The 16,758-nt window shown below is 43.4% G+C and overlaps 1 protein-coding gene across 1 annotated transcript; it reads left to right on the forward strand.

Annotated features, from left to right (window-relative positions):
• Positions 1-6,341: 6,341 nt before the first annotated feature.
• Positions 6,342-14,895, forward strand: c2h4orf54 (chromosome 2 C4orf54 homolog). The gene is made up of 2 exons (XM_037543784.1): positions 6,342-10,287; positions 14,608-14,895. The coding sequence occupies exon 1, from the start codon at positions 6,342-6,344 to the stop codon at positions 10,272-10,274; it is 3,933 nt and encodes a 1,310-aa protein (XP_037399681.1). The 3' UTR covers positions 10,275-10,287; positions 14,608-14,895.
• Positions 14,896-16,758: the final 1,863 nt, after the last annotated feature.

Raw genomic sequence — 16,758 nt, forward strand, 5'->3', positions numbered from 1 at the left:
GGGTATGAAGACGTCTCTGTGCACTCTACATGAAGTGACAGTTTTAAAAGGAAGTATTAGCCTAGAGACTACAAATAGAAATGACACTGGCAATAATTAATTAACCGAGAAAGAGAGAGAGAGAGAGAGAGAGAGAGAGACAGACAGACAGACAGACAGGCAGACAGGCAGGCAGACAGAAAGGCAGACAGACAGGGATAGAAACAGAGATAAAGTGACAGAGACATAGAAAAACAGAGGTAGAGGTAAAAGAGCTGGGTTTTCATGCCCTGTGTTTACTGAGTGTGTGGAGACAGCAGCAGTAGTGGTGAGAGCAACACTGTGTGTTTCCCTTTCATTTCCAAAACAGCAGATTAGCTTAATGTCTGCTTATGTAAGACAGAACTCAGCAGTACAGCCACTGGCCTGTTCCACAGAGCAGGTGCTGGAGTCAGCTGTAACAGTAAGAATATCACTGTTACTGAATTACATTTACTTTAGTCTGTGTTAAAGATGTTGGGGCTGAAAAATGTTACTGCTTATACTGATGTGTTTTTCTTCACTTTTTTATGTTGTTCATGTTGTACTTTACAAACCTGATATATCATACACAGCACAGCATCAACTCCCCAGTGCATTTTGAAGTGATAGCTCACACAAATTTCCCTTTACTATAAAAAATGTCCAAAATGTAATCAATCATCAAGCACTTGCTTGGTGTCTTAAGTGTTATTCTTTAGTGTAACACTGGAGTTATGTGGCTAATGTAGCTAACAAACTAATAGAAGTCACACTGTGAAAACACTGTGGAACCACTTTATTCATGTGGTTTCTGACTCTGTAGGATAACTTGTTATCTATAAAAATGGACCAAAATTCAGACTTAATGGCTAATAATACTGATTTTGGAAAGAGAATGTCCATTTCTTGTCCACCTGGGATAAGAGGAAAATGTAAACTGGATTAATTTCTTTCTTTATCTGAGAATCCAAATAAAAACATTTGGATTCACTTGGATTTCCAGACAAATAAACAACTGAAAATGTACAGAGTAGTTGATGTTGTTTTAGCTCTTGCTCTTGCTGGTGAGGTTCAGTAGAATTCAGTTAGGAGTTGAAACAGTAGACCTACAGGAGGAGCTCAGATATTCCAGTGTTATTGGACTCCCACAACTCCGCTGCAACAGCTGCAGATAAATACATGTGAGATTTATAAATGTTTGATGGCCTCTGTCTGCACTCAGAGTCCCTCCTAACACTACACACATCCTGCTCCAGTGTCAGTGCACACGTCCATCACTTATACCAGTTTCTTATGGGTCTATAATATTTACTAATGCTCTCTCTCTTTTTCTCTTTCTCTCTCTCTCTCTCTCTCTCTCTCTCTCTCTCTCTCTCATGCACACACGCACACACACACACACACACACACACACAAACACAAGGAGGCATTGAGAGAGCTTAGGAAGATGAGAGACAGATATTTACTGAACACATGGTTAATCTGGGCCTTCTTTCTAGAAGCCTCCATCAAGCCTAAAGCCAACAAATTAAAGTCTTTAATATATGAGTGGATGAACAATTGCTAAATTCTGTCTCTAATAAAAAGGTACTGGCCTACAGTGTCATATGCCACCATTAGAATTAGATTACATTAACCTCTTAATATCTCAGGCTTATAAAATACAAATCTTGCTATTTAGTAACTACAGGGACTTCAATGCAAACTGGTTGACCTATTTGATGGTTATAGAAGTGTGTAATAAAACTTTGAGCCAACCATTTAAGAGGTTAAAATATTCTACTTTTCTCTCTGTGTTTTATTTCATCCCCTGAGCTCCACTTAAGACATTAAGAAGCCATCTGTGTAGTATTACATATAGAAACCATTCATTCATACATAACCATTCTCCATCCAATAGGCCAGAAACACAAGTATGTGACCGCAAATGCTGAACTGTACAAACACACTTTTTCATACACCACTGCATTCAAAAATGTGCTATGATGCAGTTTGTAATGTAGCACAAGTACAAGCTGCATTCTAAGTTCTTTAGCAGGGGGCACTACAGTGACAGCCTAGCTTGGCCAAGCTGCAGTATCTCAAGCAACTAGCGTGCACTAATCTGACCAGCTGCCAGTGTAGACCAGTAATTTGACAAGACAAGTCTACCACAGAACTGATTTCCTATATAATACATCATCACCTCATTATTCCAGTAGAACAAATAAAGCAGCACAGTTGTGACTGTCAGGATAACAGTAGACTCTGTTCCCAGAGGCTCTGATCCGTCTTCTTAGCCCGCTTTAAACCACCACAGAGGTGTAAGTGAATTTGTACTGCAGGGTCTTTGCAATACATTGGCTGGCCGCTATCATTTACGTTCACATTCTTGCATTGATTATGTTCTGGCCTTAAAAACAGGCTGTTTTTGTTATTGTACATGACCTTGGTACTGACTGTCTGCTTTGTATTGTGTCTTATTAAAAACCAGTCAGAGCTGAAACATTACTTAGAACGACAATATGAATGGCTGGGGCTAAACTACAGCGGAAAGAATAGGTGGAAATGTATAAATACATTGTTTTCTGACATCAGAAAAACAAAAATAAAAATAGATTCCAAACAAGCTGTTTCTGGCACTTACTTTCTGTATGTAAAATTTGGACTGGGGAGTGAATGGTTTTGAAAGTTTTCTTAATAGTATCGGCTGTTTAACATACATTAGGAACCAAATCTGTGTTCTTCTGTTTAGCTCACATCTCAAATACTTCTTGAAAGCCGAAGTAAATAAACAAATGAAGTCAATGCTAGTGTAAAGTGCTACTTGCAAATGTAAGTGAAGGAAAGTGAAGCTGTGCTGGTGCAGCAGTAAAGCAGTGGCAGTGCTGGAGGTGCTTAATGCTGTGATAATTGGTTGTATATGTGAGGGCCTTTACAGTGCTTATATAGGACATGCTAGTTGGTCTGTGATCCGTGGGAGCCGCACATGAACATCTGCTGGAGAGGTTAACTAGAGTCAACAGCAAAGAGAAAAACCAGGCTACAGTTTCACTTACTAATCTTGGTGTCACATTATGGCCTTTATGGATGAACTAAATTGTTCATACGTATGTGGTAAAGCCGTGTTAAATGTGGACCCTCTTTACAGAGAGTAAAAACCACACTGTTAATAGTGTTAAACTCTCAGTATTAATATGACACTGACCTGTGTGAAAAAGAACACTTGCAGTGTACAAACACACAAGGGTGTTGTTTATATTCAATGCTTTGGGCCATTTAACACTCCTGGTGTTGTTTGTACTTTAGCACTAACACCCCCAACATTAATGATCTGCAGTCCAGCTCTACTAGACTGAGTAACATTTGACACCACAGTTTTTTGGGGATTTTACTATGAAGTAATATACACACTCAAATAGTTCAAGCTTGTAACAAAAGAAGAACCATTTTTAGTGTTATAGAGAACTATTTTTAGAAAGGTTCTCTATAGAATCACATATAACCCATTCTATCTGAAGAACAACTACACCATACAAACAAGTATTTAAGCATGAAATGGTCTGATATAGAACCCATGGTTCCAAATAGAACAATTCCCTTTACTAAAGAACCTTTGAAGAACCATCTTTTTAAGAGTATACAATATCAACAGCTCTTAGTCAGTTAAAGGGGAATTCCAAAGATTTTTGAGACCTTGCATAACTCACTGATCGAGATATCATTTAAGTCATTCAGAGGGTTTTGATGTGACTGTAAAGCCACTGCTCAGGTCTTCACAGTGGTGATGAGAGGAACCAGGGGCTGTGGTCTACAATGCAGATATGTTGTATTTAATTACCAAAATGAGCAGTGAATCTATGCAGATCTTCTGAGTTTTTATATGTAATGTTGATAATAGTGAAATATGGATAAATCCCAAGAAATATGTTTTCTTTGGGGACTATTTTGTCTTACAATGCTCTACATATCACTTTCAGCCAAAATCTTATCTGAAAACTATTGTAGAACCATGTGTTAGACACCAGACCACATGTTCATTACCATATCAAGATATAACTTCAGTTCCTATCAACAATTCTGACTCGGTAAGTGTCTCTAGAGTGTATATCGCAACAAACCACTTTGAATGACTTTAATTAGAGCTTAATGATTTAATTTGTGTAAATGATTAAACATATGTGGAATGTCCTTATTAATGTCAATCCTGTAAAAATCTGGTACTAATGAGAAAAGCAGAATTTAAAGAAAAAACAAAAGCAATCAACATATGTGTTCACCATGTTTCGCACTGTGTATGCACAGAATATTTCCTTTAATTGCAAATACACATTTTACAGTTTAACTGTGTTTTTGTCCAAAAACTCACATCTGACAACATTATTTTTGTCAACACTTTAATGTTTCAGCATTCAGTGGTAAATAATAATGAATTAATAAAAAATAGATTTCAATTAAATAAAAATATTTTTAAATGAGTGAATTAAGCAAGCAAAGAATTTAAAATCCAGCATTAAAATTTAGAAGTCTTGAAAACAACCAAACCTGAATCTTCAGAATAAAAATACGTAAATGTTTTTACTAAAATATTTATGCTTCTTTAGTTGTCATGCAGTACAGCTCAATTTCAACCTCAAAGTAATTATAACAGAAAGTATCTTTAGGCGAGCTGATTTGAATGATGAATACAGTATTTTACTGTGGAACAGACAGAGTTAAATACAGTGAAATACAGGCAATAAATAACAGTGTAACTGCACTATATTGCCAAAAGAACTCATTCACCCATCCAAATCATTGAATTCAGGTGTTCCAATCACTTCCATGGCCACAGCTGTATAAAACAAAGCACCTAGGCCTGCAGACTGCTTCTACAAACATTTGTGAAAGAATGTGTCGCTCTCAGGAGCTCAGTGAATTCCAGCATGGTACCATGATAAGATGCCAGCTGTGCAACAAGTCCAGTTGTGAAATTTGCTCACTACTAAATATTCCACAGTCAACTGTCAGTGGTATTATAACAACGTGGAAGCGATGACAAAAAAAATGCACAAAGCAAGGTCCATAAAGACATGGATGAGAGAGTTTGGTGTGGAAGAACTCTGCAGACCTGCACAAAGTCCTGTCCTGGAAGAATGGACAAAAATTCCCATAAACACACTCCTAAACCTTCCCAGAAGGCTTGAAGCTGTTATAGCTGCAAAGGGTGCGCCAACATCGTATTAAACCCTATGGATTAAGAATGGGATGTCACTCAACTTCATATCCGTGTGAAGGCAGACAAGCAAATACTTCTGGCAATGTAGTGTACCGTCTTTTTATATCTTTCTGGCCATTGGTTCCCTAACAATGTGCCCGGGCCCCCAACAGGACCCGTTAGGGATCTCCTGCTCTGAGTGCCCTGACTGGGGATTTGATTGTGTTGTGCTCTGAAGGTGAAAATGCTCTGTTGTTTCCTGGTGGCGCTGTCCGCGGCCTGTGGTGCTGAAACAGCACAAAAGCTGCTGTTTAAGGTTAAAATTCACTCTCCACACTGACCCGCTGTGAATCACACGGCAACAGTGATGACGCACAGCTCAGTCGGGCTTCAGACACGCGGATGTCTTTGTTTTTAAGCTCAGCAAAACTCATCAAATCACCCCCTCAGTCATGTTTGAGGATTTCTATAAAAAACCTGTGTGCGCTGCTGACAGAATAAAACCCTCTCACATGACATGCTGTAGCACAGTGTGAGCCGTCTGGCCTGCTGTTTCACCAAAACACATACAGGAGCCGCTTTTACTACATCATTAGACTGCCGTTATCATCATTATCATTATTATTACAGTCACTGTCATTAAGCTAAAGCTCTTCAAGGCTCAGGAATCTTTTTTTAGTCCAAATGTTGTGTTGGAGTCTCGGCCTGCAGGTATGCGGCGTGTAACAAAACACGGCGAGCACAACATCCCCAGTTTTAAAATAGCCCAGATTCGGCGTTTCGTCACCGTCTCTATATTTGTAGACTGGGTGCATTTTAAAGACAGAGATCGAGGCAGCAGAATCTGTTCTGGCAGTAGAGGCGCTGCTGCAGCACCCAGCAAAAACACTTTAGGTCAGTTTAGGCAAGAATCGCCTTCAAAATGTAGAAAAGCCCTGAGGCCCTCACTTTCCAGAGCTGGACGCTGGAATGCTCCCCCGCTGTCAGCACCGCTATGTGAGATGAGTCTGTCGGAGTCACACCGACCACTGGAGCCAAACCGACAACCGCGCGAGCGCAGGGAGGGCAGTAAGGAGGACAGGAGGGCTTTTCTGGGGGGTAAAAAGTCTCTAGCGTCTACCCCTCTCTGTCCATATCTCCTCTTCACCGCAGAGTAAAGCGCGCGATGGCTGCGTCCCCGACCGCTTTGCGCATTTACGAGCCCAGCTACGTGGACCTGCTGGATGTGAACGTGGACGCGGCGGCGGCGAAGAGCGCGCTCCGAGCGGGTTTTAACGGCGAGGCGAACCACGTGGCGGTCGTGAAACAGACGAAGTGGTGGACGGGCGGAACCGCGGGGGAGGGGGCGCGCGCCGCTGCTGCTGAAGATCCTGCGGTCAGCGCGAGCGACGCGCAGTTCCCCGCCAAAGAGCGCCAGGAGAGCGCGCGCGCCAACGGGGACCTACACGACGAGGTGGACGACGACGAGGAGGAGGAGGAGGAGGAGGACAGCGACGAAGATGGTGGCGACGACCTGGGGAGCGCGAACGATTGTCTGAGCGTCAAGAGCAACGAGTCCGAACACGAGCTGCGCGTGCTGTTCGCCGAGGTGATCGAGGACGAGTCGCACTACATCACTACGCACGAGATCCAGCTTTCCGAGCTCGACCACGACGCCGACTGCGACGTGAGCGCGTGCGCGAGCTGGGACGGCGAGGACGAACACCAGGTCTACACGTTCGTGGACTACGCGTCGTTTGATCGCGAGGAGACTATAGTGGAGGAGAACGAGCAGGAGGAGGAGGAGGAAGAAGAGGAGGAGGTGGTGGAGGAGGAGGAGGAGAGAGCGAGGGCGAAAAGCGACGAGGCCGAGAGCGCGCAGCCCGAGATCAGGAGACAGAGCGGCGGTGAGAGCGGAAACGCCGCTGGGCGCGTTCACGTGGCCATCAGGGCCACGGCCAGAGCCGTGAACGAGCCTGGAGGCGGGCGCGCCTTGAAGGAGGAAAGAGCGCGCGAGGGCGCTGCGTGCTTGATCGCCGTGCCTGGCCGGCTGCACATCGGCGGTGGCCGCTTGAAGGGGAGGGACGCGCACGAGCACTCGAGCGGTACGTCCAGCGCGGTCAGCGAGCTGGACGACGCCGACAAGGAGGTGCGCAACCTGACGGCGCGCGCCTTCCGCAGCCTCGCCTACCCGTACCCGTACGCGCTCAGCTTCAGCACATCCAGCGAGTCGTCGGCGTCGGAACGCGGCAAAGGCGTGGGCTGCTGGTCTGCGCTCGTGGACTTCAAGTACGGCAAGAAGGCGCGCCCGGGGGAGCCTGCGGCGTCGGCGCGCGCGCAGCAGCCGCTCGGCGGCGGCAGGGAGGGTGACCGCGCTGCGGCGGCTGCGCTTTGGACGCGCGGCGGAGTGAGGGCGCCGCCCGTGGAGGTGTTCGCGCTGAACGGGAGTCTCGTGAGCGCCGACGGAGCGGCTGCTGCGTGCGGCGACAAGCTCGAGCTAGTGCTGCGGCGTGCAAGGCCCGCGCCGGACGGCATGGAGGACACGCACCGGCGCGCCGCGCTCGCCTCGAGCCTGCTCAAAAGTGTGCTCGCCAAGAAGGTGCAGTTCGAGCGCGAGCGCAAGATGGAGAGAGGCGAGATCCACGAGCCGGAGAAAGCGGGCAAGGAGAAGCAGAGGGTGAGAGAGAAGGACAAGGAGAGGAGCGAGTCACGCCGGCAGAGCGAGTCGGACATCAGCCTCGTGTGTTTAGACGAATTGGCGGAGGTAGCGGACGGCGGCGGATCGGCGCGCGAGTCTCCAGGCGAGGCTAAAAAAGGAGCGCGCGGGGGCGCGCTGCCCAGAAGCCAAAATAGCGCGTTCAGGTCGTGGAGGGACGGCGAGTTTGGGTTTCACGAGGAGCGCGAGGGCAGCGGGAGCGAGAGCTCGAGCGGCAAGGCCACCAAAATGTCGCGACTGTTCGTACCTAGCATCCAGCTCGCGGGCGCATCCAGGTCGAGCACGGCTGGGGAAGCGGGGCCGCGCGCAATAACCTCCAAGCCTCCCGAGATCAAAATCAGCCTGCGCAGCGCCCGGGGCGACAAGAGCGAGCCGCCGTTAACTGTGGCCAACGCGCTAGCGGCAGCGCTCAGGACCGAGCCGTCCGAGCGCGTGCCGCACTTCACCGTGAGGGACGTGAGAGACAACAGCAAGGGCAAACTGCAAGCGCCCATTCATCAGGTGCGGGACGTGAGGAAGCTCGTGAAAAGCTCGTATCACTTCGTGTCGCTGGAAGGGAACGAGAGCAAGAGCGCGGACGGGGAGCACAAAATTTCCAAGCAGAGCTCACTGTTGAAGGGGAACCCAGCCTCACTCTCGCCCATAGTCATCAAGTGTCAGTCTGTGAACACAAACAGCAGCTCGAAGCAGAGTGGAAACTTCTCTGAGCCTTCCAAATGTAAGCCAGCTGAGGATGCACCAGAGCTTGACACGTCATCTCCGCAGGTGCAAAAGGACGACATTAAAATTGGGATATTTCAAGTCCATAAACCTCCTGTCCAAGTGACTTCAGCCAACATTAAGCAAGAAGGGTCATCTGGACTGAAAATAGAGACGTGCAAGGCGACGAGGAAGCAAGACAAAGCAAGTGACATGGATGAGAGGAAGGCAGACACTAAGATGGCAGCCCTGGAGAAGCTGCAGGCTGCGGTGAAGACCATGGAGCAGCTCTATGTGTTTGACAAAAAAGAGTGGAAGAGGAAAACTGAGCCCCAGGCCATCAAGGACACCCATCTGCTCTCGCTCATTACTAGCGAGGAGCACGGAAATTCAGAGGGAGAGCAGGGGGACACTGGCTCAGCCGCCATGAGACGAGACTCATACTCAAGAACTCCACCTGCTGGAAGACACCTGGTCCAAGCAGAGGTGCCCCTCAAAAAAGAAGAGAAAGGTAGCTTCAAGGTATCACATGCGCTGCTCAGCCGTGAGGAACGGAATGGCCCCAAAACTGTGATGCATCTTGCAGGAATTCCTGGTAAGAGCACATCCAGCATGAGCCTTGGTCAGAAAATATCAGCGCCAATAACCGCAAGCTCTGTAAAGGCCCCACAGGTGCATACTTCATCGTCAGCATCTCTTAATGTTAAAGCTGTGACCCCTAAGTCTCCGAAGCTGCCAATGTCTTTAAAGATCTCCCAGCCAAAGTCTACAATGGAGGAGAGGGAGCGGCCAAACGGCAACGAGGCTGGATTCACCCCAGTGCAGTTTACCTCTTCTGCGGATTCAGAGAGTTACTTGACCATACCTGTGAAACCTGCCGCCAAGCAGCTTGCCTCGTCTATAGATAAAACCACTGTGTACACCTTCCCTTCTCCAGGCAGCAAGACCCAAACAGTCAGTCCTCCCGCACATGTGGCACATAGCGGTGATGCCAAACAGCATGAGAGTCATCAGTCCCCAAAACGCTCCAGCATCGTTATGGAGACACGGCCCTTGGATACCCCAACAGCCACCATCTACCATCACCCTCTGCCTCTTACCATGCAAGCTGCAACACCTCATGTTATCTGCTTCTCTCCCACTGTGCAGCCTTCTCCAGTCCCCACTGAACACTTCCAGACCACGCAACGGAAGATGCTTCTGGACCCCACTACTGGCAGTTACTACCTGGTGGACACTCCAGTGCAGCCAGCCACGAGGCGGCTGTTCGATCCAGAGACGGGGCAGTATGTAGATGTCCCAATGCCACAGCAGCCCCCAATGACCCCTGTTCCCATGCCCATCTCTCCTCTGGCCCTCAGCCCCGGAGCTTATGGTCATACCTACATGTTTTACCCAGGATACATGCCCACCACGGTGATTCCAGCCAGGATTCAGTCTCAGCTCTCTGTGCAGTCAGAGGTGGACACAGGAGACAAAGGTCATGCGGCACAGCTGGGAGATGGAGCCTACATGGAGGGGCCTTACTACATGCCCTCTGAGAAGTCTCTGCAGACACCTCCAGGTGTTCAAAATGCCAGCTCCAGCAGAGTGGCCAGCGGGAAGCAGCCTGTCATCAGCATCACCTCTCAGCAGGGGCCCAGGATCATCGCGCCTCCCTCGTTCGACGGAACCACCATGAGCTTTGTGGTTGAGCACAGATAAGGCCACACACAATGTAAGTGTTACTTCTTGAATTGTTACTAATGTATACTCTATAAAAACTGCTCTAGCACTCTAGTTATAAATAAAAAAGCATTTCGTCTACACTTCTAAAAATTATGGTTCTTCTAAGGTCCTGGAGTAAAGAAAACGGTTCTCTACAGAACTGTGAACACGCAAAGAACCTTTTACATGTGTAAGAGCCAGTTAAGGGTTAGTTCATTTGTTGTAATGATTTAGTTAAATGGTTAAAATATGGTAAAGATAATTTAATAAGAATTCATGGTAATTGTATTTTCTAAAATGCATAATTTGGTAATGTGGATATTTTAAAGAATTTGTTTATTTATTTATTTATTTTTTTGCTGCTTGTGCGTTAAGGTCATATGGCAGCTAGAGACGTGGGAAGCAACACAGTTTTTTGACCGAGCCATATCGAGTCCGACGTACTGTTTATTTTGTGTCTACAAGTAAACTTTTAAAGGAAGATTCGGGCTCACTCGCGTTTTTCAAATACTGGTTGTTAAACGGACAGCAAATGGTGGTACAAAAGAATTCACAAGGGAAACGGAGTGCCATATCAACATGATTAAAGGGTTATTTAGATCATGAAAGCGTTCTTTAGATTGACAGAGAATGTGCGGTAGACGGTCCTATATAGAACCTTTTTAAAAAAACTTCTAAAGAAAGTTCTCTTGACATCATAACAATATCAGAGCCCTTTTTGGTGCTAAATAGAACCCTTGAAAGACCATTTTAAGATCATTTTAAGAGTGTGTATGGATCATATACTTGGGTTCCAACTGCACAATAGTAAGCTAGAACCCTTTCACCTAACTCCCCACTGTACTTGTTGGGACACTAATCCAAATGTACACTACTCCTGGAAAGCCACAACATTGTGAAAGATATTGCTTTAAAAACTTGAAAATTGTGTTGAATCTGTCCCAAATATTGTCTCTTGGTTAAAAATGTTTTGAGAAGGATTGCATTGTGAGGAAGATAAAATGTAAATTCCAAAATCAAGCATACAAAATGTACAGAAGTGGAGAAAAGAGACAGGAAGAGCTCACAACCTGCCTCGCTCTGGCCACCCGAAAGAACATATTGAACAGGATATTTGTGCAGTCCACGCCTATAAGACTTCACGCTATCATCTAAAAGAAGGGATATGAAACAAAGCAGGAACCTAAATAAAATACTAAATACTGACCCACATAAAGAAAAGAGACAGTAATCTTTGTCACACCAATGTTTGAGTACTTCTGCTTGTTTTACTTAACCACATAAATGGCCAGGGCCCGCAGGGGGGCCATTGTTTTATTACACACTTCAATGAACTAAGAAGCCAGTTTGCACTGAAGTCCCTGTAGCTACTGAATAATAAGCCGTAGTATGTAAGAAGCCTGGGAATTTAAGAGGTTAAGTTTTCACTTTGCTGGTTGTTCTAACTACTACTAGTACAAATGAATAAATGGTTATTTTAGCTTGGGAAGTAATGTATAAACAAGGCACAAATTGTATTCAGGGGTGGTCCAAGAACAGTGCTTTTAGAGCACTCTAGCTTGCCAAGTCAGGCAGGTCGAATAAGAGTGACTGTTTTCTGTGGCCCTTAGATAAAGTAAGTTCACTTTACCATTTCTAAGATTTAAGCTGTTACATCATCAGCATTATGCCACTGTGAAATACACAAAGTTACGATGACAGCTGTGCAAACATGCTGTATTTCACTCAAAAAGTGCCGTGACATGATCCAATATCAGAGTCATTCAGTGTTACCTAAGATAGGTATTGCTGCAAATTATGATAATATGTACGCTGCTCTACAGTAAAGTGTTATCAAATGCATAATGAATAAACCATTTCAAATTTTCTGACTGGGGCTTTATTGGAATGATAATAATACCTTAATAAACTCCCAAAATGTGTTATCAACTTACATGTGAACATCTTCACTGCTTGTATGGAATTCAAATTGCCAGTGACTTAAAGTGCCATATTTACAATGTTGTTTACATATGCTGCTGTAAACTGAAGAAGTATCTGGCTATTCACAGTGGACTATTTCAGCAAGGCTATTCAGAGGGTGCATTGTAACTTGTGTTCAAGCCAAATATCAAAACATGCTGGAAGAAAATGTGTTAATGACTGCTTTCTATTTTGGGATGAGGGACTGTTGGTCCTGAAGATCGTTCATAATTCTCTGACAGACTATTTGGAAAGCATTCAGTAAATACACTCTGAACTACTTTTCTTCTTTACAAGCATACTTTGGATGTTTACTAAGAAGCCAGTGCATGACTGACATATTATAATGGTCCACTTCATAATTCTTTATCTTCATAATACTTTGCAGCATTCGAGCATAATAGAAGGGTGCTGTATGGGCTCAGCCGGACCTTGGTTGAGCTGGTTGGCATAGTGGCAAGAGGGAGAGAAAGGTCAGCTGCTGTGTGGCATGTGTTTGTGCTGATACAGGGCTAGGCCAGCTGCTGCTGGTTATCAAGGCAGGGGTGCAGGGATGTCAGCCTTTTTATAGGCCCACCTTATGCAGAAGGGAAAGGACCAAGAGGCAGGCTGGAGGCTTCTTGCTCAGTGAAAATCAGATAAACAAACCGGTCAATGTGATAGGTAATGGCTGGAATATGTTCATGTCCTATAAGCTCTGGGACATAACACTGAGAAATGGATCACTACACCAAGATTTCAAGTTCAAATGTGATTTGTGCAGCACTTGAACCAAGAGGTGCACCATTCTTAGCATGGTAGTGACATTGACATGCTAGTGGTAATGCAGTACGTTGCACTGATAGCAGGTATCATGTGCAGCATCGATGCTGGACTTTTTAGAGTTGTAGAGAACTGTGCATGGGTGATCTATGGTTTCCAGCTCAACACCTACAAGATGTCACAGAGGACAGAAATATTCTAAATATGATCTCAATTACTTCCCTAGACATGTGTTTGAAATCAGTGTGAGACTTTTTAGTAATCTTCTACTTGAACTCTTAAACTCTCTCTAGTTTTCATAGATCAGTCCTTCATTACCCTGATAGGCCACCAACATTTGTCATTGGTTATCATCGGTTATTCTAAATAAAATTTGTTTAATGACAGGCTCACTTCTTGTTTTATATTCACTTTATATATATATATATATATATATATATATATGTATATATACATATTGTACACAATATATATATATATATATATATATATATATATATATATATATATATATATATATATATATATATATATTGTACATAATTGTCCAATCTTATACTTTATTCATTTTGCTCTTGTTGTATTATTGTTTTGCCATCCAGAGTCAACGAGAGGAGAATGGGTTCCCCTTGTGAGTTTTGGTTTCTCTCAAGGTTTCTTCCTCTTGAACTTAGGGAGTTTCTCTTGCCAATGTCTTGAATTCAGCTGAATTCAATTAAAGCCTGCTTCATAACACTGACATAACAATATCATAGACATATAATAGCAGCTATCATATGTTGTCATTACAGATAATGTCTAGTAAACAGTGTCATGTTATTGTCATTACTGGTAGTTGTCATGACAGATGCCATAATGTTATGTTACATGTTAGATTTCTCAAATTCTGACAACTCGTGACAGCATAAGACATCTGCCATGACTTGTTTATAGCATGGTTATGTCCATGTTATGAAGCAGAGTTCAAGTAAAATGTTGCTCAGTTTGTCTCACAGATAGTTTAACAGATTGTGTGCTGTTCACATTTGTCTCCAGACCTGCTTACAATGAAATGGTTTTACTGAGCTGTTAAAGTTTAGGACAGGGGTGTCCAATCTTATCTGTAGAGGGCCGGTGTGGCTGCACTGGTGTGGTTTTCATTCCAGCAAAGCAGGAGGTCACTGGATGAAATGTTTGAAGATCTAAGATCAACGGATTAAACAAATAGAGTCAGGTGTGCTTCAGCTTGTTTAGAGTGAAAACCTGCAGCCACACCGGCCCTTTGCAGATCAGATTGACCAGTCACTGTATACCCTGTTTAAGAACTTCATTGCTGTGCTGAGAATAATATCTGGTCAGCGATGGTCTTAGGGAAGCCCCTTGCCACGAATGGGCAAGAGGGGGGCTGATAAGTTTCAGATAAACAAATAAGCTAGAAATTGTACACATACCATATGGTAGGTGTTTTGGATAAAATAACCATTGTAAGCAAGTAAACAAAGTAGATGCACCTAATTAACACATAACTATGGCCTTTGTCTAAGACTGTTCAACATTAAGCACTGGATGACATTCAGGCATATCCCACTGTCTCTAATAATTTCAACATGTTCTTTTTTTCATACAGGAGCTGCTTATAGATCAGCGCTTCATCATTTCCCAGATTTGGTGTGTTTGTTTATCTCCTTTATTGACTTCTTATGCGATGTCCATCACACTTTGGAACCCATGGACTCCTTCAATAACAACAACTGGATCATCTTTTTCGTTTTTCTTGAATCATCTTGGATCTTGGATCATCTTACATTTTCATTTACTGTGGTTCTTAATTGTTTCATCTTTTTTTTTGTTTGTGATGTGACTATGCCATGTCTATTTCTTGGTAAGCTCTTGAAAAATGGCTGGAAGTGCTTGATTTTGATGAGTTTAATTAAATGCTACAGCATTTCAGGTTAAAGCAACAAATCACCCGGACATGTATTCGTTCTCATCAGGTCAAGATTAGTTAAATAACAGACTAAAACATTTAAAAGGTCCAAAAATACATGCAAATGAGAAGTTATTAACACTGTAAACTCTCTGAAGAAGGAAAGTGAAGGCAAGTACCTTTGACATATGGTGTAGATATGTCTGTCACTTGGTTTAAAGCACTGGTTTGAACATGATTTCCTCTTGAATCCCAGGTTCTTCTGCTGAAACTGCACCCTTCATCTTGGTCTTTATCACCCTTTTCTGAGAGGTGATTTTAGGTTTGATGAGTTTTAGATTACAGTACACTTCTGTACTGTATATTTACTATGTGTTTTGTTACATGTGGTACACAGAGAAGCACCATAAAAACACAGTAGTTTGTGTTGAGTAATATGGTGGTAAATAAGATGTTTTAGGGGAATGTCCTCCTCTATTTATCTTACTCTAGTACCAAAGAGTTTATATGTACTTGTGTAAGTCATTTAGGGCATTCAGCCATTGCCTCTTCTCAAAAGGGAGATGGAAGATGAAGGTAAATGGGAGAGCAGGTTTAAAGAAGAAATGGAATTTAAGGCAAATTATCTTCACTGGTACGGTTAAACTTAGTGAACCCCATAACTACATTTGGTAGTGTGAAACAAGACATGCTCTAAAGCTCTGAGCCTAATTAGAGATGAATCTTTCACTTTAGTCAGTGTTTTACTATCTCATATTGCATTTTGGTCAGTTTTCAGTTCAAGATACGGTCCAAGTTGGGTAAATAATGGACTACAATGTTAGACATGGATTAAACCTTGTCTTGGACTAAATAGCAGTGCTTATGGTGAGTCACTGTTGGAAGTTCCTTTTCGTCTAGGCTTAGGCCTAATATGGGAGACCAGCCCTTTTGATTTTCATGTAAACATAAGAAAACATTTCAACAAGAATGAATTTTGCAACAATCAATTCACTCTACAGGTCAATCAACATGTCCAAATGGTTTGAGGCATTTGCTTGAATATGTTTCTTTTGAGGCTTTGCATTTTCCTTTGTGTTTCTGGATGAACTTAAACTTTATCAGTAGTGTAACTTCAACCCAACCTGAATGAGAAAGAAAACCAGTCGCCATTTAATTGCGCCTGTCTATTCACTCACACATCTGCGCTGATGCTTAAAGGTCAGTTTGAATAATAAACGTTGAATATTCAGTTTTTAATTGTATCAGTCACAATTAAACTGACCTCAGTACCTTATAACTGTGTCTATGAAAAGCAGAGAGTGGGGTTGAAGTATTTGTACAGAGCTTTAAGTAACATTAATATGGTGGGATTTTCAGATCTTTTTTTTATGCACTGAGTTCCCATTTACCAAGGCCTGAATTTCAGCCTTCTGCCTCTTGTAGATGCATTGGTAGCTCTGCAAAGACTATTAACTTTGTGTTACACTTGAAAAGCTCCCGGAGCTGCTGGTCAGTCCGTCGAGCTGTCATAACTTTTGTTTGAATGATTTTGGGATTTTTGGGATGTGAATATCTTTAGTCTGGTTTACAGAATATTCTCAGTGATGCCCATAACAGTGGAAAATGCATCTTAAAATGAGTCAGGAGGTCAGCCTGCATGTAGATGAATGTAATTCTGATGGAATCTTAATTTGTTATATACAGTCATTATTTTTTATTCAGAGAGAAGCAGAGGTGGTAGTTGAAACAAAAACACTTTCACATCTAAAAGAAATTCACCTCATTTCATTTTTCAAAATTTAAACTTAATTTAAATTTAGATGTAAACAAAGTCATTTAGAGTGGTGGTTTGTTGTAGAGAAACTTACT

This window comes from Pygocentrus nattereri, chromosome 2, assembly GCF_015220715.1.
Source record: "Pygocentrus nattereri isolate fPygNat1 chromosome 2, fPygNat1.pri, whole genome shotgun sequence".
In the NCBI taxonomy this organism is placed as follows: Eukaryota; Metazoa; Chordata; class Actinopteri; order Characiformes; family Serrasalmidae; genus Pygocentrus; species Pygocentrus nattereri.